The sequence below is a fragment of the Galleria mellonella genome, unplaced genomic scaffold (genome assembly GCF_026898425.1).
Source record: "Galleria mellonella isolate WM207_F2 unplaced genomic scaffold, CSIRO_AGI_GalMel_v1 utg23, whole genome shotgun sequence".
Taxonomy (NCBI): domain Eukaryota; kingdom Metazoa; phylum Arthropoda; class Insecta; order Lepidoptera; family Pyralidae; genus Galleria; species Galleria mellonella.
In genome coordinates, this window is record NW_026442045.1 from 2,764,399 (window position 1) to 2,789,955 (window position 25,557).

The following is a 25,557-nucleotide window of genomic DNA, read 5'->3' on the forward strand; positions in this document are numbered from 1 at the left end:
ATTGATTAGAGTCTGGATGTTCTAGATTGTACCCCCAAATGTTCGTTGCCTGATTTCTAATAACACATGGTATCCTAGCTTGAATCCCAGGCATCTGATGTGATTATATGACACTTATAAAAACATATCTGTAGTTTCAATATGTATATATTGGCGCAATATGTTATCTCGACACAATTGTATTCAATATCGGTTATTACTGGGTATTCAGTATTCCATACATATATAAGGTGAAATCGAAATCGTTAGGATTTTGAAGGAACTGTTCTGCCAATGAAAACAAAGGAAAATGATAGACGATAAAAAAGTTTGAACCATTCATGTTAAATTTCGAATTTACCCTATAGTTATCGGATATCGGTTATCATAATGATGACGTTTTTCACGTCATCAAATAGGCCAGATATGGTACAAAATACCACTAGCCGCAATTCCTCACTTACACCTCCCCCCCCCCCTCAGTTTTACACCCCTGAAAACTCTTCGAACACAAGCACCTCAACGAAAACCCCCCTCCCTCATTACAAGACTTACTGGACTATACATGTTACTTTATTAACGAACACAGTGTGAACTACGAGCAGAATATATATTATATATATATTTATATCGATCTTATCGAAATCCCAATGATATAAATTTGGGTAAAATACCTAAATCAGTTTAGTTGTGTCTTTAATATCGAACTGGGTAAACGTATATTTAGTACAATTACAATTCTATAGATTGTACTAGTCAAGGAAAAATGTGTTTCAAAACCAACAGTTTTTTCTTCATTAAATTGAGTAAAGGAGCCAAATTTTTCGGAATCATATGTACAGTGAGTTAAATATTCAAATTAGTTTATTATGCAGACACAAAGATTTTTAAAATTTTCTGTTTAAGAATTTGTATGTACATGTTTTTTCTTGTACACACTGATGCATCACCAACGTGTACCGATAACGCAGGAGGCATTATGATTCCATTATCATGCATAAAAACATTTCAATGAGCTTATTTTTTTTTTTATACAACTTAGAATGGCAAACAAGCTGACGGCCCACCTGATGGAAAGTGGTAACCGTCGCCTATAGACATGAGTAGTACCATGGACATAACAGAGTGTACTGTTTCACCCATGATACCCCCCATGCGTTGCCATTCCTGAGGACTCAGGTGTTATTCCTCTGTACCCTGTAAATTCACGCCATATCCGACCCTTCAAACCGAAACACAGCCATGCAAACACAACTGCTTCGCGGTAGAAACATAAATGGGACAGAGGTACCCAAGCAATCGACTTTAGTACAAAGCTTATTACAGTACAAATTCTAAATACTTTTGCAAAACAAGATATTATGAGAGTAATTTCTATCTTTTAGTTGTAGATCTGTTTACTGTCACTTTGACTTTTCTATCCTACAAGGATTGAAGATGGAGTTAACATTAACAGATATAAATGATCTTATATATTAAATACAAATAAAGAAAATTAAAATAAAATGGTAGGGTGACGCATTTACCTAGTGTGCCTACGTGTAGTGCACAATTAACAATTATTAAACCTCTTAACAAACAATTTTCTTACTTACTGCACTACACGTTTAAACATAGATAAACATAAGGGGAGTTTTATTAGTAGTAGCCACGCTTGGCAGGTGGGTTGGCAACCACAGCCAGGCCTTTGAGATGTTTTAAGAGGGACGCTGATGCCCATCCCTCGACGATTGAGTTCCCTTCATTGCCTCATACGATTCCCGCGGAAAGGGAAAGGGTGGCCTATTCTATGCCGGGACCACACAGCAACAACGATATAAACATAGATATACTTAAGGTATATCTATGTTTATATCGTATATAAACATACATATAATATAAACATACATATACTCATAAAACTTAACTTTTTTTCTTTAGTTAATCTCCTTGGTGGCGACGATGATACTCCTGGTACCTATTGTGCGTAACAAGACCTTGCCTCCTCTTGTACAGTTATTCTACCGCGTGATCTGTTTTCTATCTATCATCCACTTCTTTTCCGGTCTTTTTCTTCTATACGGCATTTTTAAGGTATGTCTACTCATTATTTATATTAAATAAATCATTATCATATGAGATATTAGCTGTTGACTTTTGGAACTAGGCCTTCCCCGTAAGGAAGACTTTGCCAGAATATGTACAAATAGGTCTAAAAATTTTAAAACTTTTATAACTTTTTTATAATACTATGACAGGAAACCAACGTACGACCCGTCTGATGGTAAACAGGGTACCATAGCCTATAGCACCAAGGATGTCAGGAGTGCGTAACTGACCTTTAAGAAACCTTATTATTCCCTTACTGAAGAACCCCTACTCTAGTCTGAGGGAGAAACTCAGCAAGAAAATAATTTCACAACTGGAGGAAGCTCTTCTGATACCACACTATACGTTACCGTTTTAGTTCTAGACTATGAGAACGAATTCCCTGCCGATAGCGAGTGGATTACATAAATATAGATGATAATACACATAATAAACAATATATTAACATATAAAAAGTACCTCTTATCTCGATAGATAATATGTTTCAAAAATCTAATAAATTAAATCGCGTATAGCATCTACTCGCATTACAAATTACTAAAACTCTATATGATATTATATAGAGATAATTAGTGCTAATTGCAAAAACTGATTTGCTCTAATGTTCTTGTAATTATCACTGATTCCTTTTGGCACTCTATTTCTTAAATGATATATCAATATTTAGTATTTAATTTGTGCTTGCTATTTTATATTTTAAACAAAATTATACTTAATATTCAACTTTCTCTTCCAATCGATTCTCATATGGCACTTCTAGATCATTTTTCCAAAAACAACATGATAAGTATTTTAATAGTCGTTCTTTATTTATTCATTAGTACATGTATGTATATAAGACGGACTTAATGTTTCTTAAGGAGTAGGTACGAGTGTTTTTTAATGACATTAATAGGTATTTCCTTCTTTTCAGAAAATGCCAAAATTTATGATCTGTTGGATACTAGTAAGTTGGTGCATCGGCACTTTTTTTATAGTCATTGGTCTTTTGGGTACCATCAGCAGTGTTCTATCATTGGACCCAGTATCTGAAGAACCTGTGCTTCAAAGCACCGTCGCAGCCATTTTCGTTATTTATGGACGTAAGTAGATATAATATCTACAGTAATCTGTACATTTGTATTATATGAAATATATTTTGTATACGATTCAATGCATAATATTGTAAATATTTCTCATTTACCTTGAACCCATAGAGGTCCTTATCTTATCTTATCTTATATTCACATATGCGATCAGCTGGGCTGTTGCACGTCGACCCATCGGGATCTTTTGTGCTTCCCCCTGCCTTATACCATCATTTCATAGATCCTTTGTGTTACCTTAACGATATCCCGCGGTTTAAGATATCTGTAGTCCCCTGGTTTTGGATAAGCCGTTCCCAGTAGCCTCATGCGCATGCTCGCTAATCATAGTTGCACATCAAGTGTTCCATGGATCATAGTACAGTAATCTGTACATATGTATTATATAAAATATATTTTGTATACGATTCAATGCATAATATTGTAAATATTTCTCATTTACCTTGAACCCATAGAGGTCCTTACTTTGAAACCAAATATAACAACCTGTATTGAACTCCGAATAATATAATAATTATAATGGTATTAGAACTAAATTCGACTCGAGCTTGAGTGAGGTTCCACCACACACAAATCAAATACTTAACATATTTGAATATGTCCGGAGTATGGACATACGCGTACACATACTCGCACGCTGCGCTAGTGAATCCGTAAACGTGATACGCGGTCACTCAGAAGCTACACAGAAACCTGCTGGTGAATAAAACAATAGTAAATAGTATTAGAATATACTTCATTAATATCAAGCCTATAAAGTACATTCGATCTCTATTTCTTAAATGAATGACTGAGATGCTGAGAGTCACCTATGACCAATGTTTATTAACTTTACAATCGTTTTCAGTACTTTTAATTTATATTACGAAGGCGATGACGGCGTTCAAACATCAGCTGGAAAACGAGCACAAGAAAGATGTTAACATTAGAGATATTGAAAAAACACTAATTGAAACTGATAAGGAAGATGATGATAATATTCAACCATTAAACACCGACCGAGAATTGGAATGTAAGCCAGCAAGGGGCGCATAAATCAATGTGTTTTTTTTTTAAGTAAGAATAGATAGATAATTATAATATAGCATATTTTATTTATTCATAAGAAAATATGTCATAGAATATATATATATATATATATATATATATATATATATATATATATATATATATATATATATTCTTTGACATATTTTCCCCTACATTGAGAAAAAAATGTATTATACATAAATAAAATAAATATATGTCCGAGTAATTAACCCTTCTTTGCATAATGGTGGAAATTTCCATCATAACATTGAATGCCCAAAAATTATATAAAAGAACAAATTCACTTGAACAAGTTGATCAAATTCAAATTCAAAATATCTTTATTTATGTAGGTCTATTACAGACTTTTATGATATATCAAATCTACCGTCGTGTCTGGATACCTTTTTAATGTCCATTGCAGAAAAAAACATAGCTGTCAACTTTATTTTTTTAACCATTTTTCCTTTAATTTTTAACATGAATTATATCACCTTGATTTATTTTTACCAATAAAAAAATCATGCAAAGAAGGGTTAAGTCTCATTTCGTTATCAAAGAAGAATAATCATTTATAATGCACTGACTACATGTTTCTTAATACATGATACTTTAATCTATATCAAAAATAAACTAGCCAATTTCTTTTCTCTTATATTATCTGTGATGTCATTAAGCTATTTATTGATAATAATTCTTTTTCCGCTTCTTAGTTCTGTATTCTGTGCTGTTTTTGTCAATTCTTATTTTTCTCATATTTCTTCAGATGTTTTTTCATACAGAAACTAAAAATCCAAATATATCGGAATTGATGTAAACTCTTTTAATCTCATTAAGTGCATAAATTGATATGTAAAATACACTTGCGAGATGTAATGAAATTTATGTGTGGGATGTTGACAAATTGGTAATCTCTCTCAATATTGCGTGTTTTGAGCCTTCTATTGAAGTGTAACGGCGTAAGATTTATCTTTGAATTTTCAGATAGATATTTGCGTAGCAAAATTTATGAGTATGAATTTATTTTAAGAGACGGGAGTTAAAGCATTCATTTACATTTCAATATTTCTGATTTATTATTTAAAAAGTACTTTTATAACGAACTAATATATTAATTATAAAATAAATTTTCCACTGAAAATTTTTCACCTACTTCGTATTTTACCTTAGAAGTTTCAAATACTTTTTGTAATGAAATTGTAAATTATTTATGATATGTTATTAAAATCTCATTGCATGTTAATGATAACTTGCTAGTATACCATTAGTTAATCAGACATTTTTTAAATAATCATTTAGAAATTATGCAAGTTATTTTATTGTTTTTAAAAATTGGCAAATATAACGACCGTATGACACTTCAATATGTTGAATGCAATAATTCGAATAATAATATGAAAAGTACTCGCAATTTGTGATAATAAAAATTGTATAAAAATTTTATGTAAAATTAAAAGTATTCATTTTGTCATAATAAATGGATATGCATGCAACATAAGAAGATAATTCTTAAAATATATGAAATGAAATTCAGTTTAACTATTTATTCTAACAATCGTTCAAGAGAACAGCTACTAACTGCAAAACCCATATCATATATAGTAACTATGTATTGTATCAATTCAACTTTAAGTATATCTGTAATAAAAAAAATCAATTAATGAATAAATTTAATTTAAAATAGCTTAAGTTCAAATAAATTAAATATATTTTTTATGTTCATCCAATCTAGATGTTAAAAATTAATATCATGTCGAAATAGGTAAATTAACAAAATTTTCTTCTATTAGGTACTAAAATTTACATTAGTAAAGCAATTTGCATAACAACTATGATAAAATTTCACTATATAATTAAATTTTGATTTTGCCCAGCCTTACTGTATCTACCTATTCGAGTTCTAAGACTGTTTTATAAGACTGCAAGTACCTAATCATGGTTTACTCTAAAAAAGTTTAGATGATAATATATGATAATAATTTAGATTTATAATAATTCATTTTTAATAAAAAATATTATACGAAATTAAAATACAAATTCATTTCCCATGCATCCTACTAATATTAGTAGGATACACGGAAAATGAATGTGAAACTTTATAAAGATGTTTCATTGTTTTCACGTTTGTTGCTCAATGAATCTTAAATATTTTAAATGATGTTTGCTACATACACAAGTAGATTATATTGTAACTTACCGCGTACGATATTTAATATTCTGATTCAACTAGAAAAAGCTGCGGGATACAACTACCAAGCTAGCTACAGCTATATGCATAATATATGTATGCATGACATGAAAATGGAGGCTACCAAGTTATCCCTGATTGATATTTGATACATAAAATACCTAAAATTAGTTATTATAACCTCTATTTTAATTCTGTATTATTTAAATAAGTGTTTGTTGTTATTTTTTCAAATAAATTGTTACTATAAATATTCAGTTGTTTATTCCAACATCGTGTAATATATATTCGAGACTTCAGGTAATGAAAGATCTTTGATAATTATAATATGCAAGTATTTAAGTCTGTAATAAACTGTTTTTAATCTAAAAAACTATATGTATTTTTAAGAATTGGGTATCGTTAAACTTTTTAGTTTATCACTATATTAGTTTTTCATCAAATTTTAAATCTAATATGTGATATTCAAATAATAAATATTGAGCTATATAAAGAAGAGAATCAATAATTACATTATCTCTTTTTGCTTGATCGCATTCATGGATCATATAGTACTTGTCCGTATGGTCCTGCCATAGAATAAGCCATTTCTTCCTATTCCGTGGGTATCGTAAAAGTTGACTAAGGGAGGGCGAGAGATGGGCAGAACCGTCCCTCTTAAGACATTTCTAAAGCCTGACTACGGTTACCAATTCGCCTACCAAGTGTGCCAACTACTGGCCAAACCCGCCAAGAGGGAGGCTTACGTTTAGCAGTGGACAGTTAAATGCTGATTTGATGATAATGATTGAACTTATATCTTCTCAGGGCGATGTAATGTCTTCACATAAAAAACAAAAATAACAAAATTCATAGAAACCTATTTTATGTGTCTAAGTTTTATGATATGCCTGTGAAATTACAGGGTAAGTAGTCCGTAGTCTTAAGGAATGACGACGTAAGAGGGGAAAGTTAATAATAATGCGAATTATTCAAATAATTTTTCAAAAACAGAACAAAGTTTTCACCATCACATAAAATAGGGATTTTAATTTTTTTAATACTATATTCGTTCTGTCATTCTCGAGCAAATAGGTATCTTTCTCGAAACAAAAGAAAAAAATAAATGTTAATCATTCGCATGTATTTTTTATGATAGTTAGAATAGCAAATAAGCTAACAGCCCCTCAGATGGAAAGTGATAACCATCGCCTATAGACATGAACAGTATCATGGTATCCATAGAATATACTTTGATATCCATAGTACCCTTCTTACGTCGCCATTCCTCGAGAGTACAGTGTTACGCCTCCTTACCCTGTAATTTCACAAGCATATCATAAAACTGAATCACAACCATAGAATCACAGCTGCTTCACGGTAGAAACTTGAATAGGACAGAGGTGCCCAAGCTGACGACTTTAGATTAGTCATTAAAATTAAATTTAGATACCTACCAATACACCGATAATAATTATTTTATTTATAATAAAGATTACGTAGCAAGTGCGATACACCTGCGTAACATAAAGGCGGGACAGCGCACGCTCGAAATTACCGTGCGGAAAATGGACGTTTTGTATAGGGTTTACAACTGTATTTCTTAGGAATTAAAAATCACATTTATTATTTAAGGTACTTAATTTTTATGACAAAAAAAACTCCCAATAAATATATAAAAAAGCATTGAACTGGTATCCACAGAGAACTAATTTATAGTTTTTGTTTTAGTAATTTATTCTAATGTAGAAAAAAATATTGCCATTGTTACCCACGATTTTGTATTGCTTTATTATTTAAACAGTGATTAAAGATATCAGAAACAAGATTTTTTAATCTATAACACTTATACTACAGTATTACATACATAAAGTATTTCATTAACATTTGTTTAAGGCCTGTGCTATTAGCATATGCTGACGGGGTAGATATTAGTGAAGAATGGCAGTTGAGGATGAGGTTAGGTCAGGCCATTCGCCATGATTAATACAAATTCTTTACATACATAGGTGATTTCGATAGACGGTTTGTACAGGGCAGTTTTTTTTTTAATTTTCTATAAAGACTAGAGGAAAATCTTGTACAAAAGTTTTTTACTAAAATACCTACATCTCACTCTTGTTTCTACCGTGAAGATGTGCCAGTATGATTGTATTTCAATTTGGAGGTTAGAATATAGTAAAATATGAAATACCAGAGTACGGAAGCATAAACCCACAATTCTTATTAATAGCAACACATAAGCTACTATGCAAAGTTACCGTGAGCATTATTACCAGTGATTCTGTGATATCCATGGAACTATTTATATATATAAGCGACGACTACCATAAAAAAATATGTTTATACTATGTAAACATTCATATAATATCAATATAGCCTCTAAGTTTGTTATTAACTGAATAAAAGTAGTAATTATTTGTTCTAAATCGACAACCCTAGTTTTCACTGCACTAGAACAATAGTGACACGTCCTGATGGCTACGACAACACTTAGAGATGTTATAAATATTAGGTAAATGTGCGCCCGCGCATAGTCTTGTGGGACATAGTCATCAGCGGAACAATATGGTAAGTTATTAAATTTAATTGACAAAACAATAAAAAATATTAATACTAACAATATACCACTTACTTATAGACGTTAATTTAAGAAAACAAAATTTAGGTGAAATCTATCTAGATGTAAGTAATTGCAGTTTGCTAAAATGACTCAATTTTATTTATTTTATTTTTATTTTATTTATTAGGCGCACATAACAGAAGTTTACAAATAAAAACTTTAATTATAATATGCAAGTACATAATGGGTATCAGGTAAACTTGCCACAACATGTGCACACAGCATGATAAATACTGTAGCTAATAATAAATGCGACTGCAACAAAGCTATTAGGTTGCAACTATTAGTAAAAAATTTAAACATAAAAATAAACATAAACATAAAAAAAGTTAAATAAAAAACCAAAACAAAATTATTTAAGAGATTTCTAAATATTACATTATTTTGTATAATTGTCTGCGAAATTGATAATAACTGAGTCCAAATATGTCAAGGTCATTTGATTCAATATTAATAAGATGTACGAATAGATAGATAGAATAGATAGTACGAGAAGATAAGATGTGTGTAAGATGTAAAATAAAATAAACTTTTTAAATAGATTTGTTTGCAAAATAATTAAACAAAAATAAATAAAAAATAATAACAAAAATAAGATATAATGATTTAAAATTGCATACATAAGCACTTTTTAATCGTCACATTTCTTATTATTTTTTTGTGACATGCCCGTATTCTACTTTCATATTCGAAATACCTACTATTCTTATCTAAGTATTCGGAAGGAATTCGAAAGTTCCATATTAAAAAAATACTCGTAAATATAAATAAGTACTTTATAAAATACGCTTTATTAGGCTGCCCAAGACAATGTACGAGTATGCACGTAAATTGTGTGTATTAATACTTTTTCTGATGGTGGAGTTGTGATTTGCCTGGGCAAATAACACCTTACCGTCGTGTTGTGAATTACGAATAGCAAATATTGATGATGTGTTTAGAGTCTTAGATTCGAATCAGTACTGGAATTGTTCGGATTGATACCTGCTGCTGATTTTCACCACCGTACAACCCGCCACAAACTAAAGTTTCATCCCAATCATCTGGACGAGTGGCGGTCTTCCACCGTGCATTTTCAATGAACTTTCTTCCACGCACAACCATTCTTTGGAATCAACTTCCAGCAGCAGTATTTTGAATGATACGACAACATTTCAAGAAAAGAGTATATTCCTTTTTAAAAGGCCGGCAGCACACCTGCAATGCCGCTGGTGTTGTGGGTGATCATGGGCGGCGGTAGTCACTTACCATCAGGTGACGCATGCTCGTTTGCCCCCTGTGTTGTAAAAAAAAAAAAAAAAAAAGTATTTCCCAACAAGTGATGCGCAAAAGATATAATACTCTTTATGAAATTAAAAACAAATTCAAATACTGATTTATAACAAAACTAGTATTTTGATTTTAAAACTAAACTACTGATCTCTGAATTGATTTTAATAAAATTTCTATGGGACAAATCTGTAAGTATATCCTTCCAGATAAAAGTGAAATTTTCAAAAAAAAGTGATGAAGTTATGAGGTAGTAAACATAAAAAAAATACAACCGCATTTAGAATCTCCTTTTTTTAAGTCGATTGATAATAACATACATTAATATAATAGTACTAATAGTACAGTACTGATGTTGTATGTTATTTTCAAATTTAACTAATATGTTAAAGTTTTGATTGAACTCATTTCATTAGGTTCACTAGAAGAGATCTCTTTTAAAGATAAGCTCACTCTTGCAAACAAGTTATTAATCTCTGTATATCTTTATATTCAATTGTAATAAAGGACATAATAAAGTTTATATGTGAAGGATGAAATCGAAATCACTAGCATCTACTCGTATTTTAGTGCAGAGCTCTAGCAGTAAAATTGGACATTTTTGCCAAAAAAACATGTTTGTCAACAAACGATATTAAAACGGCGGGTACATCTAGCTATTAAATCTGTATAGGAGGCTCAAAATTTTCATACCAACGACATGAGTGGACACAATCCCCACCTAATAGTCCGATGCCGAAAGAGTGACGCAGTAACCAGAGGGCCTACCATGAAATATTTTCCGAAATTTCGGGCACGAACGAAACAGAAATTTGATGTTAAAATTACATAATACATGCCGTTTAAAATTATTAAAAATGTTAAAATATTATTCCTCTCGACTATTAGGATAGGATTTATGACAAATGAAATGTTAAGCTCCATTTACTGGGTCGATTTTGGTACAAACAATAACACGAAATTGAGCCCGAAAATTCGGATTTTCGTTTCATGGTAGACCACCTGATTACGATCACGAAGTCCTTCAAGGTCGAACTAATTCGCTCTACTGTAGACTATATAATCATCGATTATATTATTAGATATTAACAAATTTCTATTTCATATTCTTTTTTATTTCATTGTATTATTAGTGTTTTACGAAGCTCTTCAACGACAATTTATTACATTTCAGACTGTGTTATTACATTTATTACGATTGTATTATTACGGTTTTATAAATTTCTTCAAAGTGAAATCGGTAGACTGTGTGTGATAAATTCTATAATTATTTTTTACGATATTCTTCAATGTCAATTTAATACTCTTTTCTGTGGACTATGTACCATTGTATTAAGTGATTGTACTAAATGTTTTTGATACAAAGGTAACTTTCAACATAGAAAATTAGAAAAATACAGTATAAATCATATTGTATTGAGAGGCTGTCATATCAATAAATATAGATTAATAAATTACTAATATACATAATCAAATAAACTAAAATATTTATAGAATATTCTCATTTCTCGTAATCAATCGTACAGTAGAGAGTTATATTAATTATTTCTAATTATATTATTTATAATAAAATATCTAAAATACTCTGTTAATCACTCATTTTACAACAAAATAACAAATACGTAAGTAAAAAGTATAGTAATGTATGGAAATATAATTGACATTTGTTTCCTCTATATTGCCATGTTTATTAAATTATATAAATAGAATCAAAATTACGATTCCACTTAAGTATTGATCAGAAAAAATTCTTGAATTGTGATTTCAGGTCAGACGTGAGGGCTAAGAAACGGAACATAGGTCGCTGTCAGTGTAAAAAGAAAATCTGACGTACTAGCGATTTTCTACAACTTTGTCCGTGTAAATCTATGTATAAAGTATCCCATGTAATAAGTTAGGACACAACCTACCCGTGTACCAAATCACATGCATATCCGTCGTTCCGTTTAAGCGTCTTCAATACAACAAACAACAAACATCTAAAAATCCACACACCTTTACGAACTTACACATTTATAATATTAATAGGATTCCCAGCCGATCGTTTCAGGTATAATATTTTTAATTCTGAAGACACACTAAAGTACAATATCGGTATAAATCACAGTCAGACAATATCTGACTGCGGTTCAAGGATCCGAAAATCGAATCCAAACCTAAATCTCTGATAGATAATTTAAAAAAGTAAAATAAAAAAGCAAATATTCCGACTCTCTAAAAATAAATTCAAAGGTGACACGATTTTTTATTTCTTCCTAAATAGCTTTATAGTATTTTCTCCTTTTTACTCAATCTCTGACAGTTATCTGTTTTCACTGCTAGTTACTTAGTTAAAACCACTACGAGTGCGACGGAGAAAATTCACGCTCCTCTCTGTACAGCAGTTATTGTCATCTTACTGCTTCCAATGCGAAACTCTCCAATAAATTATCTAAATTTCATTTTTGTTAAAAAATTTCAAATTTTTACCCAATATTCTAAATAAAATACCGAATATGGCAACACTAAGCAAGTTTTGTTTTTTTATGGATGATAATGGAATGGTAACTCCCACCTGCGCTAATGGTATACACTGGCAGACCACCAGTGAGGGATGATAGGTGAGAATGAAAAGGCAGATAAGTTAGCCCATCGCAAAAAATACACCAGAAATTCAGCACGATGGTTTCCAAAGAGGACCACGTGGAGGTCGACCTAACAGGGTAAATTGCTAGCAATGGGACTGGTAGTTCGCATTATTAACAATCCCTTCCCCCCTACGCTACACAAGTTAGCCACTGTAATTAGCCTTGTAGCCACGAGCCCATTGAGGCTCTGACGCGTATTACGCAATCTGTCGACATTCACTTTCTCTGAAGTCACTGACTGCTCATACGTCATGCCGGCCGACGAGCCTGTGGCATCGTCACCTTCTTATTCGCAAACCTTAACAGTATATCACCCACATCACATTAATTTGTAACAATATTATTATCGTCATATTTATCATATATTGTAATCATGTGAAAGCCATATACTTTTAATTAAAAATACTCAGCAGAAATATAAATTGAAATAAAAATCTAACAAGTACGAGTTACTGACATAAAGAGGGTTGTACATTCTGATGATTATCTAGAGTATTTGAGGAAAATTGTTCGTATCATTACAACTACCAATGAAATTTTTTATACTCACAAATATTGGAAAATTTTATATGTTACTTTCAATGCCATACACTTCTTATAGTTTTTTCTGTAATCTATATATAAAGAACTATTTTCCGTATTTTTTTCAAAATTTTACGCATACAACAAGACATTTCATTTAATATGTTATACAATATACTTTGCATTTTTTTATTTGTAATTTCCCCGCCAAAAGAGACGCCCATGTTTAAAATTCATTTATTTATGTTACAAGTCCGCTTTTGGGTCTCCGACTTACATATGTGTATTAAATTGTTTTTTTTTTTTCGTTTTGAGGTGCAGAAACCTAAAAAAAAGGAGTCTAATTAACAAACTAATTCACGTATAATATATTATACCTTTAACGCAAAGTAAAGCTGACGACTTTAATTTATAATCTGTTAAGTATACGTAAAAAAAATTGTTTGCAGATAAGATGGCGTTCTTTATTAGCTTGGTCGCTCATTATCAATGTACACATTTGTCACAGAGTAATAGAAAGTACAGAAGATACTCCGACTGAACTTGAAACATTTTATAATACTACAACACTATACCCTATTAGTAATACTACAAACGTAACTAAGAATGAACTAAATTCAAACAACAAAACAATTAATACTGCAGCTACAGTTTGGAAAATAGAAACTGCTTTTGCTGAATCAAAATTACCAAAAACGGAAAAAGAAAATGTTACGAATCCTGTAGAATCTAAAGAAAATCTAACTCAAAACGATATCAAGATGGTCAATAGCAGCAAAGAATTTAAACCAAGTCCACAACTGGAAACATACTTTGATGAAAGTCATGAGATATTTCCACCTCGAAAAGTATTAGAATCCTTTGTTCCTATGAGAAAACCAGCTTCTGCTTTTTTAAGGTTTGTATTTATAATTAAAAATATTTATAATTATAAATATTTTTAATTCATTGTGATTCAGTATTGGGAAAGCACGTTTACAGCTATTGTAATCTAGGTACTAGGTATTGTAGATAATATAATTATTACATTAATTTTCTCGTTTTATTATATCTTTTTTTTTTTTTTTGTATAACGGAAGTATAACTCGGTAAAAACAGGAAATCTAACAATATAGTCTATATCGGCTTCCTAACGTTAGATAAATAGTTAATTATCTTATGCCTCTAGCACATACATAACAATAAAAAGAAATAAGTACAAACAAAAAAACATAAATGTACAATAAAAACATTATATCGTGTATGTATTATAGCAAGACTTTAAGATAGTGTTTTGCAAACAGTAATGGATAAAAGTGTAAAAGTAATCATCATGTTTCAGCAGTATTATTGTTTAATATTTAATAATATTGTTGTAATTTAATATTATTCGAACTTAATGGTCAAGGGATACTCAGCAACGTCTCTCTTAAAACGTCACTAAAATCCTAACTGCAATTACCATTTCACCTACCGAGTATAGCAACTTTCGGCAAAATCATTATTTATAGTAGAGGCCTAGATTCTATTGTGGTCAACTAATGGTTGATATAATAATGATGATAATGAATGTTGTTCTAAAGCATATTTTTTATTATTAATGTACAACTTACTTTCTCATAAAATACTTTTATCCAAATAAATGGTGAAAATATTATAATCGACACTATACGATGTTTCTTCATTTCAGTTCACACCGAGATCCTTTTAAATCTAATCTTTATAATATACCGAGAGACATATTCAGGCAGAACGATTTCCCATACAAAATTGAGAACAGTATTCTTACTAAAACTAAAAATAATTGGCAACCAAGTAGATACGAATCTAGTTTTGAATCTGGAAACCTGGAGTCAAAGCCAACTGTAGAAGTGCCTATGAGGGTCCCAGCTGGAGGTCTTTACAAGTCGCCAGATGCATTTAAAAATAAACCTAATGAAGATGGAGACAACGAAGATTTCGGATTAGATTTCAATGCCACGGGAGACGTGAAAGAGAACCCAGTAGACATAAAAAAGAGGTGAGTAGTATTCTTACGTGTTAGAAAAAGATGGCACGCTTTAATTTTATTTATTTATTTAACTCTATATTGCACTAAAAACATAAAAATATATAATAATTAAATAATTTAAGTGCAATACAGTAACGAAAAGTACAGCTTAAAATATATACATAAAGGTACAAAAGGCAGTCTTATCAACAGTCTTACAGACAACCTTTGGTTAAAGAGAACAAAGAGAAGTGGGTTGGTGGCGTAACAGTGAATAAATATTTTTTACGTGAATAAAATACACAAACCTATATAGCACAAAAATTAAGATACTCATTTGTAAATTTTTTTATAGAAACTAAAACGAAGAGATAAAATAAATTATCAATTCAAAGTATATTTTCCTATATCACATATAAAAAGATCCATATGCAAATGGTTATAAGTTTAGGATATACTCGTAGGTACGAAAAAGAACATGGAATAAAAACAACGAGGAACTTGTAATTTGACATATATAATATTTGAATATATGTCTAATTTAATAAATAAATATCAATTAGATTTAAGTTTCTTAAATTGATGATTATTATTATTGTGTTTAATAATTTTGGTGAAAAGTTTTGTAATATTTATGAATGAATGGATGAATGAATGAAAATTTATTTCAATAAACCATAACACTTACATATACTTAGATTATAAGTAATAACAACATAAAAATAAATAAATAAAATATAGAAAAAAAGTTTACATTTATATATAAAGAGTAGTAGAAATCAGTCAGTGTTATGGTAAAGAAAAAGGATGCTAATTCAGCTTAAGGTTTCTGCAAAAGCAGAAACGCTGATTTTCAATTAGCACCTCATATTTATATGCCCAATAACGGCGGAACATAGCGATCTATTACATAAACTATTTTTTTATGTTTAATATCATGTAACTGAATACCTATGTTTATGCAAATAAATTATTGACTTGATTGACTATAGAATTAGTGATTAAAAATTTCTCTTTTAGATAATAGATAAGTGTTTATTAGGAAAGTCATGGCCTCCACTGCTAAGTAGCTCATTACTTACATTTCCCATGAAAATTTCAAATCCTTTCATAAATTTTATCTAAATACTATAAGAGACAAAGAATTTCAACTTGTAATAGTTTATAGTTATTAAGACGTTATTAATAATCTTATATCTGATAATAATATAAATCTAAAAGATTTATATTTGTGCCATGATTTACCATTGAACAGGAGGCCAGGCTCAGGCACAGGCCATTTCATAGTATGACCTTTGAAGACTTTAGTGAAAGTTGTGTAAATATTATGGATATCTACTGTACACATATTTGTTTCTTTAATATCTAAAATTACCAGTACACTTACAATATATAAACAATACAAGTATAAAAACATTAATTTATTCGCAACTTAACATAGTGACTATGGAATGTAATTAATCAATATATTTTATCTATCTCTTTATGGTTGCTTGTAACATCACCAAATATTTTATTAGGTTTTCAAGATTAAATAGTATTTTCAATATATGTATTATTTAACATAGACATAATGTTTTATATTGTTAGATAGATTATTACGTACATAATTCATGTGAAAACTAAAAACATCGCCCGCCTTTTACTAATATGTATTACTTATATAATATGTATTGCCACTTAAAATGGGATAGATTAACTATTGATATCAGGTAATCACGAGGAAAGTATTTTTGTATACTATTTATGTCCTTCCAATAAATTATAGGTAATTCAAAATAGTTCCACAAAAAAATCAGCTAAATTAGGTAAGAGAATCGTGTAAAGCTACAAGCGAATAATATAATGAATGAAAATATCTGGGCGCGTCGTCTTGAAATAAATATCACTAACATGCCACCAGAAGGAATTCCTTTCCAACAGTTATGGAACCTGGTTGTTTATTATGGAACCTGTTTGGTATGCCAAGCCAAAACAAGAAAATATTAAAATTTTAAACCAAACAAAAAGGCTCAGTAAAAATGTCTACAGTAATTGCTGTCCTCCTTCGGAAATCCTTTCACCAGCTATCGAAAGAAGTATTAATCATTTTAATGTATAAAATTTACTGAGGTATAATTATTGCTAGCTGCTCTCTATAGAGATATTACGTGTGTACATTTCAATCTATAGTCGATACTACGTCCAATTTTACAAGACCAAACTACAATTTGCACTCGTATCACTACGTTAAATACATATCTTAGCTTCAAAAATATTATTATATATAATATTCACCTGTACAACACAGTCTTAAAATGTAACCCACTCATTTCCAGAGTAAACCCATGGAGGAATCTACTTCGTTTAGTGACCGCATTCATTCCCGTAGGACTCATAATCTCAGCGCTCACCCCCAACGTAATCACCATTGAAAATACCGGCCCTGGAAATCAGTGAGTATTTGTAGTACATAAACTATATTTCTTTTAACTTTTCCTACTGCATAATTCTCAAGTATCATATAATTTAGAAGTTTATTAATTTGTTTACCGGAGACTTTATAAAAGTCGTCTGCATTAGTACCTCCTATCCCATTAGCGATGTGCGACTTTACTAATCAAACTACTAATTATTCGACTGAGCAATTCATTCGGTTTATTCGAATGATTCTCAAATTATTCAACTACTAATTTTATTCATACAACTATTAATTTCATCCGATTACTAAACACTAGTATAATATATATAATAATAGCAACTTTTGATATTTATCAAGGTAAATTTATAGGAATATAAATGAAAAAATAGGCCGATGTTTTTTTGGTCATGAGTGGAGAGAATGTTAGGGAAAGGGCTTTGTCTTCAGTGTTAGTTGTTTAGATCGAATTACTAATTAGTAAAATCATTTGAATACGGAAACTAGTAAATTACTAATTTAATAATCGAATTATAGAATTACTAATTAATCGAATAACAAAATCTTCTGGGTTCGCGCACCGCTACCACCCATGTTTATGCACCAAAGCAATCGTGCTTGCATAGCTGTACTTCAATTTGAGCAGTGGCACTCATGGTACTATCATATGGTAGTAAAATTATAGGGCAGGCATAATATAATATTATAATCCTCAGGAATTTCAACTTGAGCATGGCAGCTATAGGATCAGTTAATTACTTCGCCTATAATACTATCGGCGACGAACCTTTCATAAAATAATATCTAAATGATAGGGAAACCCTTATCAAAATCGAATAAATGATTTAAAATAAATAAGCGGAAAAGTAAACAGACACAGATTGCGTTTTCGTTTTACACTATTTAAAGATTAATACGTTCACTGCCTATTTTAAATATTAGAAAAATTGCCATTATTATCAATTTAATACCGGCTTTTAAAATTTGATAAACCTTTGAGAAAGAATGACTGAGATAGATTCTTTGAAAAAGACAATAAAACTTTTTTCAGCTTTTCCTATCTATATGAGAATTACACCGATAAACAAAATGATAGCTTAATACATAGATTTGAATATTAATAGATCCTTGTAAAAGTGATTATAACGACCCTAATAGTATTAATGAATATTTTCTAAGAGTGCCTGGACCTGAAACAGTCCCTATTTCACAGTTAACCTATTTTGAATTTCATCGGTTTAATACAACGACGCCTAGTTTTAGATTGGAACCTATCAGTTCAAATGATGTTTATGGAAAAACATTAATCCTCCTCTTCTTAAAGTTGACCATCCAAAAGGAATTTAGATCTGAGACCTATTAGCAACTTAGAATGGCAAACAAGCTGACGGCCCACCTAATTGAAAGTGGTAACCGTTGCCTATAAACATGAGCAGTACCATGGACATAATAGAATATACTGTTTCTCCCATAATACTTCCCCCCCCCCCTCCATGCGTTGGCATTCCTGAGGACTCAGGTGTTATTCCTCTGTACCCTGTAAATTCACTGCCAGATAATGGAAAGTAATAATAATAACCGTCGCTTATATATAATGTAGTTAATTAATCTACTTTATACTTTATCATCATCACAGCCATTATTTGCTCGCCGCTGAATATAGGCATTATATAATAAAATACAGTATGTTAATTAAAATATCAATTAACTAGTGTAAATATTAAGCAAAAATTTGGATTAGTCGCCTGGTGTAGCCGACTGACACACTGAAAACATTTAATTCATTTTATGTTTTATATGTTGTTTTATATTTGAAAAAATGTAATAATCAAATAATTATTAATAATATAATATATATTCCTCTATTATAATTATAATAGATAGAGTCTCTATTATAATAATAATAGAGACCGAATCTCATAAAAAACATTTATAATGATCTTGATATTACCAAAGACAAAAAAATCTCGAAAAAAAAGAACAACCTGTACCTGTACCAACGACACTACACAGTTCGAGATGAGTGAATATAATAAAACCAAAAATAATTAGAAAGTACAAAACAAAAAGAGGCAATAATAAAGACTAGCTACCTGCATATTATTGTTATATTCCAAATATGTATGATCGATGCCCTCCATTTGCATACTGTTGCTAAGGCGTGTAATATCAGAGGCTCGGCAGTCGATATGACTTATAAACAGACATATGTACGTAATGCCGATCGGCGAGCCTCTGCCGTCGACAAATACACAATATTGATAATATTAATATAGAAAAATTACATTTGTAACCATTTTTTTAATTCCAAAGATATGTGTAACATATGTATATATATTAATTTTGGGTGTGTGTTTTTTTTTTATTTATTATAGCATGACATGTGATCACGTCATATTAAACGAACACAAAGACAATATGATCCATAAATATGATCAACCGAAAAGAAAATAATGTACTTTTTTTTTTAATGGGTGATAATGGAATAGTAATCCCATCCCACCCGCGCTATCGGTATACACCGGCGGGGCACCAGTGAAGGATGATAGGTGAGGATGAAGCAGGCCAGTTAGCCCATCGTGACGAATTCAACAAGAATTGTTCACGATGGTTTCCAGGGGGAACCACGTGGAGGTCGCCTGACAGGATATATTGCTAGTAATGGGGCTATTTGACCCCATTACTAACAATCCTTTTCCCCCCAGAATGATGTACTCTCAACAGTTGACCACACTATGCCGACTTATCAAGTGCTTCTTACACTACATTTGGAAATTCCGAGATTATAGAATGAAGGAAAAACCATTTCATATTGTTACGGTACAATTCACGTAAGAGTTGCCAAATTTATTTGTACGCGATCGCGGGCGGGCTATAATATATGGATGTAATCGCTAGCCTTTCTTCATGTTACAATATCGGAAAAAGTAATGTGGAGTAAGGAAATGAAGTTATTCTAAGCACTTCCTCATGGAATAAGCGGTGGAAGACACTGAGGGAAACTTCTGTACGTAATTATAGAGGTTCTAGAGTTTTACTTACCCCAGCGTCTCCCACAATACAGACAGCTCGTCTCTGCAGAATATAGAGAGCGTGTAGGAGGTACTGCTAAGCTATTCTCTAAACAAACAGCGTAGATATCAGGCTTGACGCAACAATAAAATATTGGAGCGGATCTATTTCAGAGATGCAAGAATTATTCTACACATGGTCCCTCCCATGTGTAGAATAGTTCTTGCATCTTGCAAGGGATTGTCAAATAATAGTGTTTAACAGCCCTATTGCTAGCAATATACCCTATCAGGTCGATTTCCACACGCTTAGAAAACATCGTGGTTAATTCTTGTCGAATACTTCACGATGGGCCAACTGACCTGCCTTCATTCGCATCTATAATCAATCACTGGTGCCCTGCCAATATATACCGATAGCGCAGGCAATGGGAGTTACCATTTAATTTTCACCCATTAAAAAAAATCCACACACGACCTTTTGTGTGTGTGTGTTTTATACTTACATCAACATCATCATCATGTCAGCCTTTAACTATCCACTGCTGAACATAAGTCTCCCCCAAAACTATCATAAGGAACAATCCCGATCTATAGCCTGGGGGTCACTTCCCATGGTATTTGCCACTGGAGGGTTTTATCAGTACTTGCCATGCTTGGCAGACTGGTTGGCAACCGCTTATTATACTTTCCACCTAATGTTTATCTATAATTTTATGCAATCAGCGTGTTAAGATAAAATTAGCATATTTATTTAAAATTCAGCGTAAATAATTCTAAAGATACGATATCCAAATCCGGCTTGATTACTAAGAAAATAATATACTATCTAATATTATAAATGTGAAAATTAATAAAGATGTTTGGACGATTATGAAACAATTATGCTTAAACGGCTGAAAGGATTTCAATGAAATTTAGAATACGGATAGACAACATTCAAGATTAATACAAAATATCCTTTTTACTATACTACTTTTTCTAATAACGCTAATAATTAATAATAATTTTTCACGCAAAAACTACTTAATGGATTCGAATGCAATTTAGCATAATCATAGGCTATACTCTAACTTAGCACATAGAATACTTTTTATAGTAAACCACGCGGGAGGAGCCGCGGGATATAGCTAGTATACTACATGACGGTTACCACTTACTTTTAAGATACAAAACCCTAAAAATGAGTTACATTATCGTAAAACTTATTTATACATATTATATCATTAAGCTTACTTATCTATGCATATTAAAAATTTCCTTAAAAATTTTATAAATTTCCATAATTATATAAATGTATAAATTGGATTACTCAGGTTAGTTTATGCCCCAATAATTTATCGGAAATATTATTATGATTTAATATTTCAACACATGAATAGATACCGTGTATTGTACAAGAGTATAATGTGCCATTTCGATCATTAAAACAAAACTAAACTTTATTTTACACTTCTCACGAACAGGTACTCGTGTAATAAATTATCGGACAATATAAGCGTAATACATATTATAATATTTTTGTATATAAGCCAAAAACATTAAAAATATGTACTTCCATCGAACAAAATAATTTATGGCAGTAATTGCTCAATTATTTGTTTTGTCGAGTTCACTTCCGTTCCCCCTGATTAGATATTAATTGGCCAATACATTTAATTATGATCTCGCGATAACAAAGGTAAAATCGGAAATAAAGCTCATTTGAAATAAAATTAGCATATCAATATTTCCGACATTCATAATTCGGAAAATACGATTAAACCTACCTATTCCGGATTAGCGCGCAATAAATAACTTTATATCATTATATTCTTACCCTTATCTCATATCATTTATAGTCGGCGTGATACCTTTTTTTTTTTCTTCATGCTCTCTGTTTTTTTTTCAATGGATGATAATGGAATGGTGATCCCGCCTGCGCTATCGGTATACACTGACGGGGTACCAGTGAGGGATGATTGGTGAGAATAAAAAGGCAAGTCAGTTAGCACATCATAACAAATTCAACAATAAATTAGTACGATGGTTTCTAGGGAGAACCGTGTGAAGGTCGACCTGATACAGTATATTGAGAGCAATGACTATTCTCCCCATTACTGACAATCCTCTCCCCCCATGCTCTCTATTTGTAGTCTTTCTGGCCATATCAAAGATAATATGTAATGTGCCGATAAGCAATAGATAAAATTGCAGACAACGAACTTGAAGGTGAAATCTGCAAAGGCCTTAAATGTTTATAGCAGAAAAACAAGAACACGTAGAAACATGTTTAGACTGAAATGACAAAGTACAAATAATCGTAGGTACAAAATCGTTTACTATTCCAACAGAACAATAAAAATAGCCGTGTAAGTCCCGTAAGAGGTCCGTGGGTGTCGTAAGAGGCGACTTAGTAAGCTTATGGTGGAAGGATAGGCAACAGCGTCACTCTTATCACCAAAACCCAAAGCAGTTATCAACCCTGTCTGCCAAGCGTGGCAGCTATTGGCTAAATTCCCCCTTATGGGGAAGGCTATGTTCAGCAGTGGACAGCTAAAATCTGATATTTTTTTTATACAACTTAGAATGGCAAACAAGCTGACGGGCCACCTGATGGAAAGTGGTAACCGTCGCCTATAGACATGAGCAGTACTATGGACATAACAGAGTATACTGTTTCGCCCATGATACCCCCCATGCGTTGCCATTCCTGAGGACTCAGGTGTTATTCCTCTGTACCCAGTAAATTCACGCCATATTCCACCCTTCAAACCGAAACACAGCCATGCAAACACAAGTGTTTCACGGTTGAAACACGAATGGGACAGAGGTACCCAAGCAATCGACTTTTGTACAAAGTCTCCCTCTGGTAATGATGATAATGATATAAAAATCGTGATAGAATGTTATACATAATTTATAATATATTTCAGTGGCACATGGCGATTTGTATGACATGTGCAGTAGGTATGCTACTTTCTTAGTTGCATAAGCGCCGTTCTTCCGGTAACATACAAATTCAGTGACCAGCCACCAATGCACTATGATGGTGCATGGAAAGTAATATACGTCATATAATACTATAATGAAATGAAACAGAAAACGAAAATCCAGTTTCTGTAATATACATAGTTATTATATGTATTTTTAATATATATATATTTTTTACACCCCAAAAGTGGTATATATATATATAGTCTAATAAATTCATTGTATGGTCCCGGTCCCATAGAATGGGACTTCCTTGACCGTGGGTGTCGTAAGAGGCAACTGAGGGAAATTTAAGACCGAGAGATGGACAGCAGCCTCCCTCTTTAAATATCACCAAAGCGGCTGCCAATCTACTTGCCAAACTTGGCAACTACGAACAAAGCTTTCCAATATAGGAAGACTTATGTCCAGCAGTGGACAGATAATTGTAAACGCCTACAATTATCTATGAACATCTACAACATCTATGGCGTCTCACGAGTGTTGCATTCCCTCAAAAAACTTCAATCTTTATTAATATTGTAAATATTAAAGTTAGTTCGTCTGTTTGTTACCACTTAGCACGTTAACAGCTTAATGAATGAATTTGAAATTTGGTATATGTACTATATGAGACGAAGAAGACTATAGGCTACTTCTTATCTCGATCAATGAACAGATCCTGTTCCGGACGAAACGGTAGATAAAAACGCATCCTAAATGAATAAAAGTATATAATAATAAATAAATTATATTTCAGTTTTCCATCACATATGTACCGTCGATCTGACACAGTAAGAGATCTAGCGCCCATCAGTGAATCCTGCCGCCGAAGACTTCTGTGCGAACTACACTCAGAGAAGAACTACGAGTATGCGTAGTAAAATTTTAAACAATAATTATGTTTTAGCATGTTTAATCAGCTACAAAAAGATAAGGTTTTTAACTCGATTGTACTTGATAATGAGAATATTACGCGATATTCGGCAATATTGGACTAATTTAGATGATTATTTTCTTAATAAAATATGTTGGTTACATACTAATTTTAATAAAGTCAAAATACAGTAGATTTTTTTGTGGCAGAGCAACTTTAATACATAATATTAATTGAATATAGTACTCTTAATCAATATACTTGTTAGAATTGCAAACATCACAATACTGCTTGAGAACAGAATATAATTTTCCAGAAAAAATGCTTTGCCATATTATCTTTATTTAATTTACAGATCTCATATTCCATATAAAAGTAAACAATGCTACAAGCTGCATTGTGGCGACCAAGAAGCCCTGTCGAAGATTCTGCAATGGCTTTTGACCCACGACCGTCCCAAACACGAACATCACAGGCCAAAAATGTTTACATAAAACCAATTACAATATAAAATAGCTTAGTTTCATTTAATCAATAAAACTGACCAAGAAAATTTGAACTGTCGGTCACTTTAGTTCTTCTGTCAATATTCCTATTTCAGATTCTATCCCGCAATTTCAATTTTCTATCAATATAAGTTTTTTTTTTTTTTATTTTAGAGGTAAAAATAGAAATAGGTAATTTCGAATGAACTCCAATGTAAGCAATTATGAACGTATTTCTAAGAATCTCTTTTAATCGACCTGACATAGTAGCATACGAATTCTATATCTAAATCATATCGTAGAGTTCATTGAATGTCACATATAAATCTTATACGTATTAATTACATACCTATTACGATAATAGTAATTTTATAATGTAATTAATTACAATATAAGTACTTATAATAGTAATATCCACTACAACGATAAAACCATCTGTACATAAATGACTCTGATAAAAAATAATCACTAATTCT

General features: G+C 31.4%; 2 protein-coding genes across 3 annotated transcripts; both read left to right on the forward strand.

Moving 5' to 3' along the window:
* The first annotated feature begins 654 nt into the window (after positions 1 to 654).
* On the forward strand, positions 655 to 4,234 carry LOC113512948 (uncharacterized). The gene is made up of 4 exons (XM_026896917.3): positions 655 to 820; positions 1,900 to 2,052; positions 2,981 to 3,149; positions 4,000 to 4,234. The coding sequence occupies exons 1-4, from the start codon at positions 746 to 748 to the stop codon at positions 4,185 to 4,187; spliced, it is 585 nt and encodes a 194-aa protein (XP_026752718.2). The 5' UTR covers positions 655 to 745; the 3' UTR covers positions 4,188 to 4,234.
* Positions 4,235 to 8,747: 4,513 nt separating this feature from the next.
* On the forward strand, positions 8,748 to 25,128 carry LOC113513011 (uncharacterized). Of its 2 annotated transcripts, none has more exons than XR_008252836.1 (6): positions 8,748 to 8,919; positions 13,839 to 14,287; positions 15,059 to 15,388; positions 17,677 to 17,793; positions 24,480 to 24,657; positions 24,952 to 25,074. XR_008252836.1 is itself a non-coding variant. In XM_026896998.2 (6 exons), exons 1-6 carry the CDS (start codon positions 8,917 to 8,919, stop codon positions 25,088 to 25,090), a joined length of 1,149 nt encoding a protein of 382 aa, XP_026752799.2. In that variant the 5' UTR covers positions 8,752 to 8,916; the 3' UTR covers positions 25,091 to 25,128. The 2 variants fall into 2 exon arrangements, 1 of the variants encoding a protein (XP_026752799.2); XM_026896998.2 differs by having other exon boundaries at positions 8,752 to 8,919; positions 24,480 to 24,590; positions 24,952 to 25,128.
* The last annotated feature ends 429 nt before the right edge of the window (positions 25,129 to 25,557 follow it).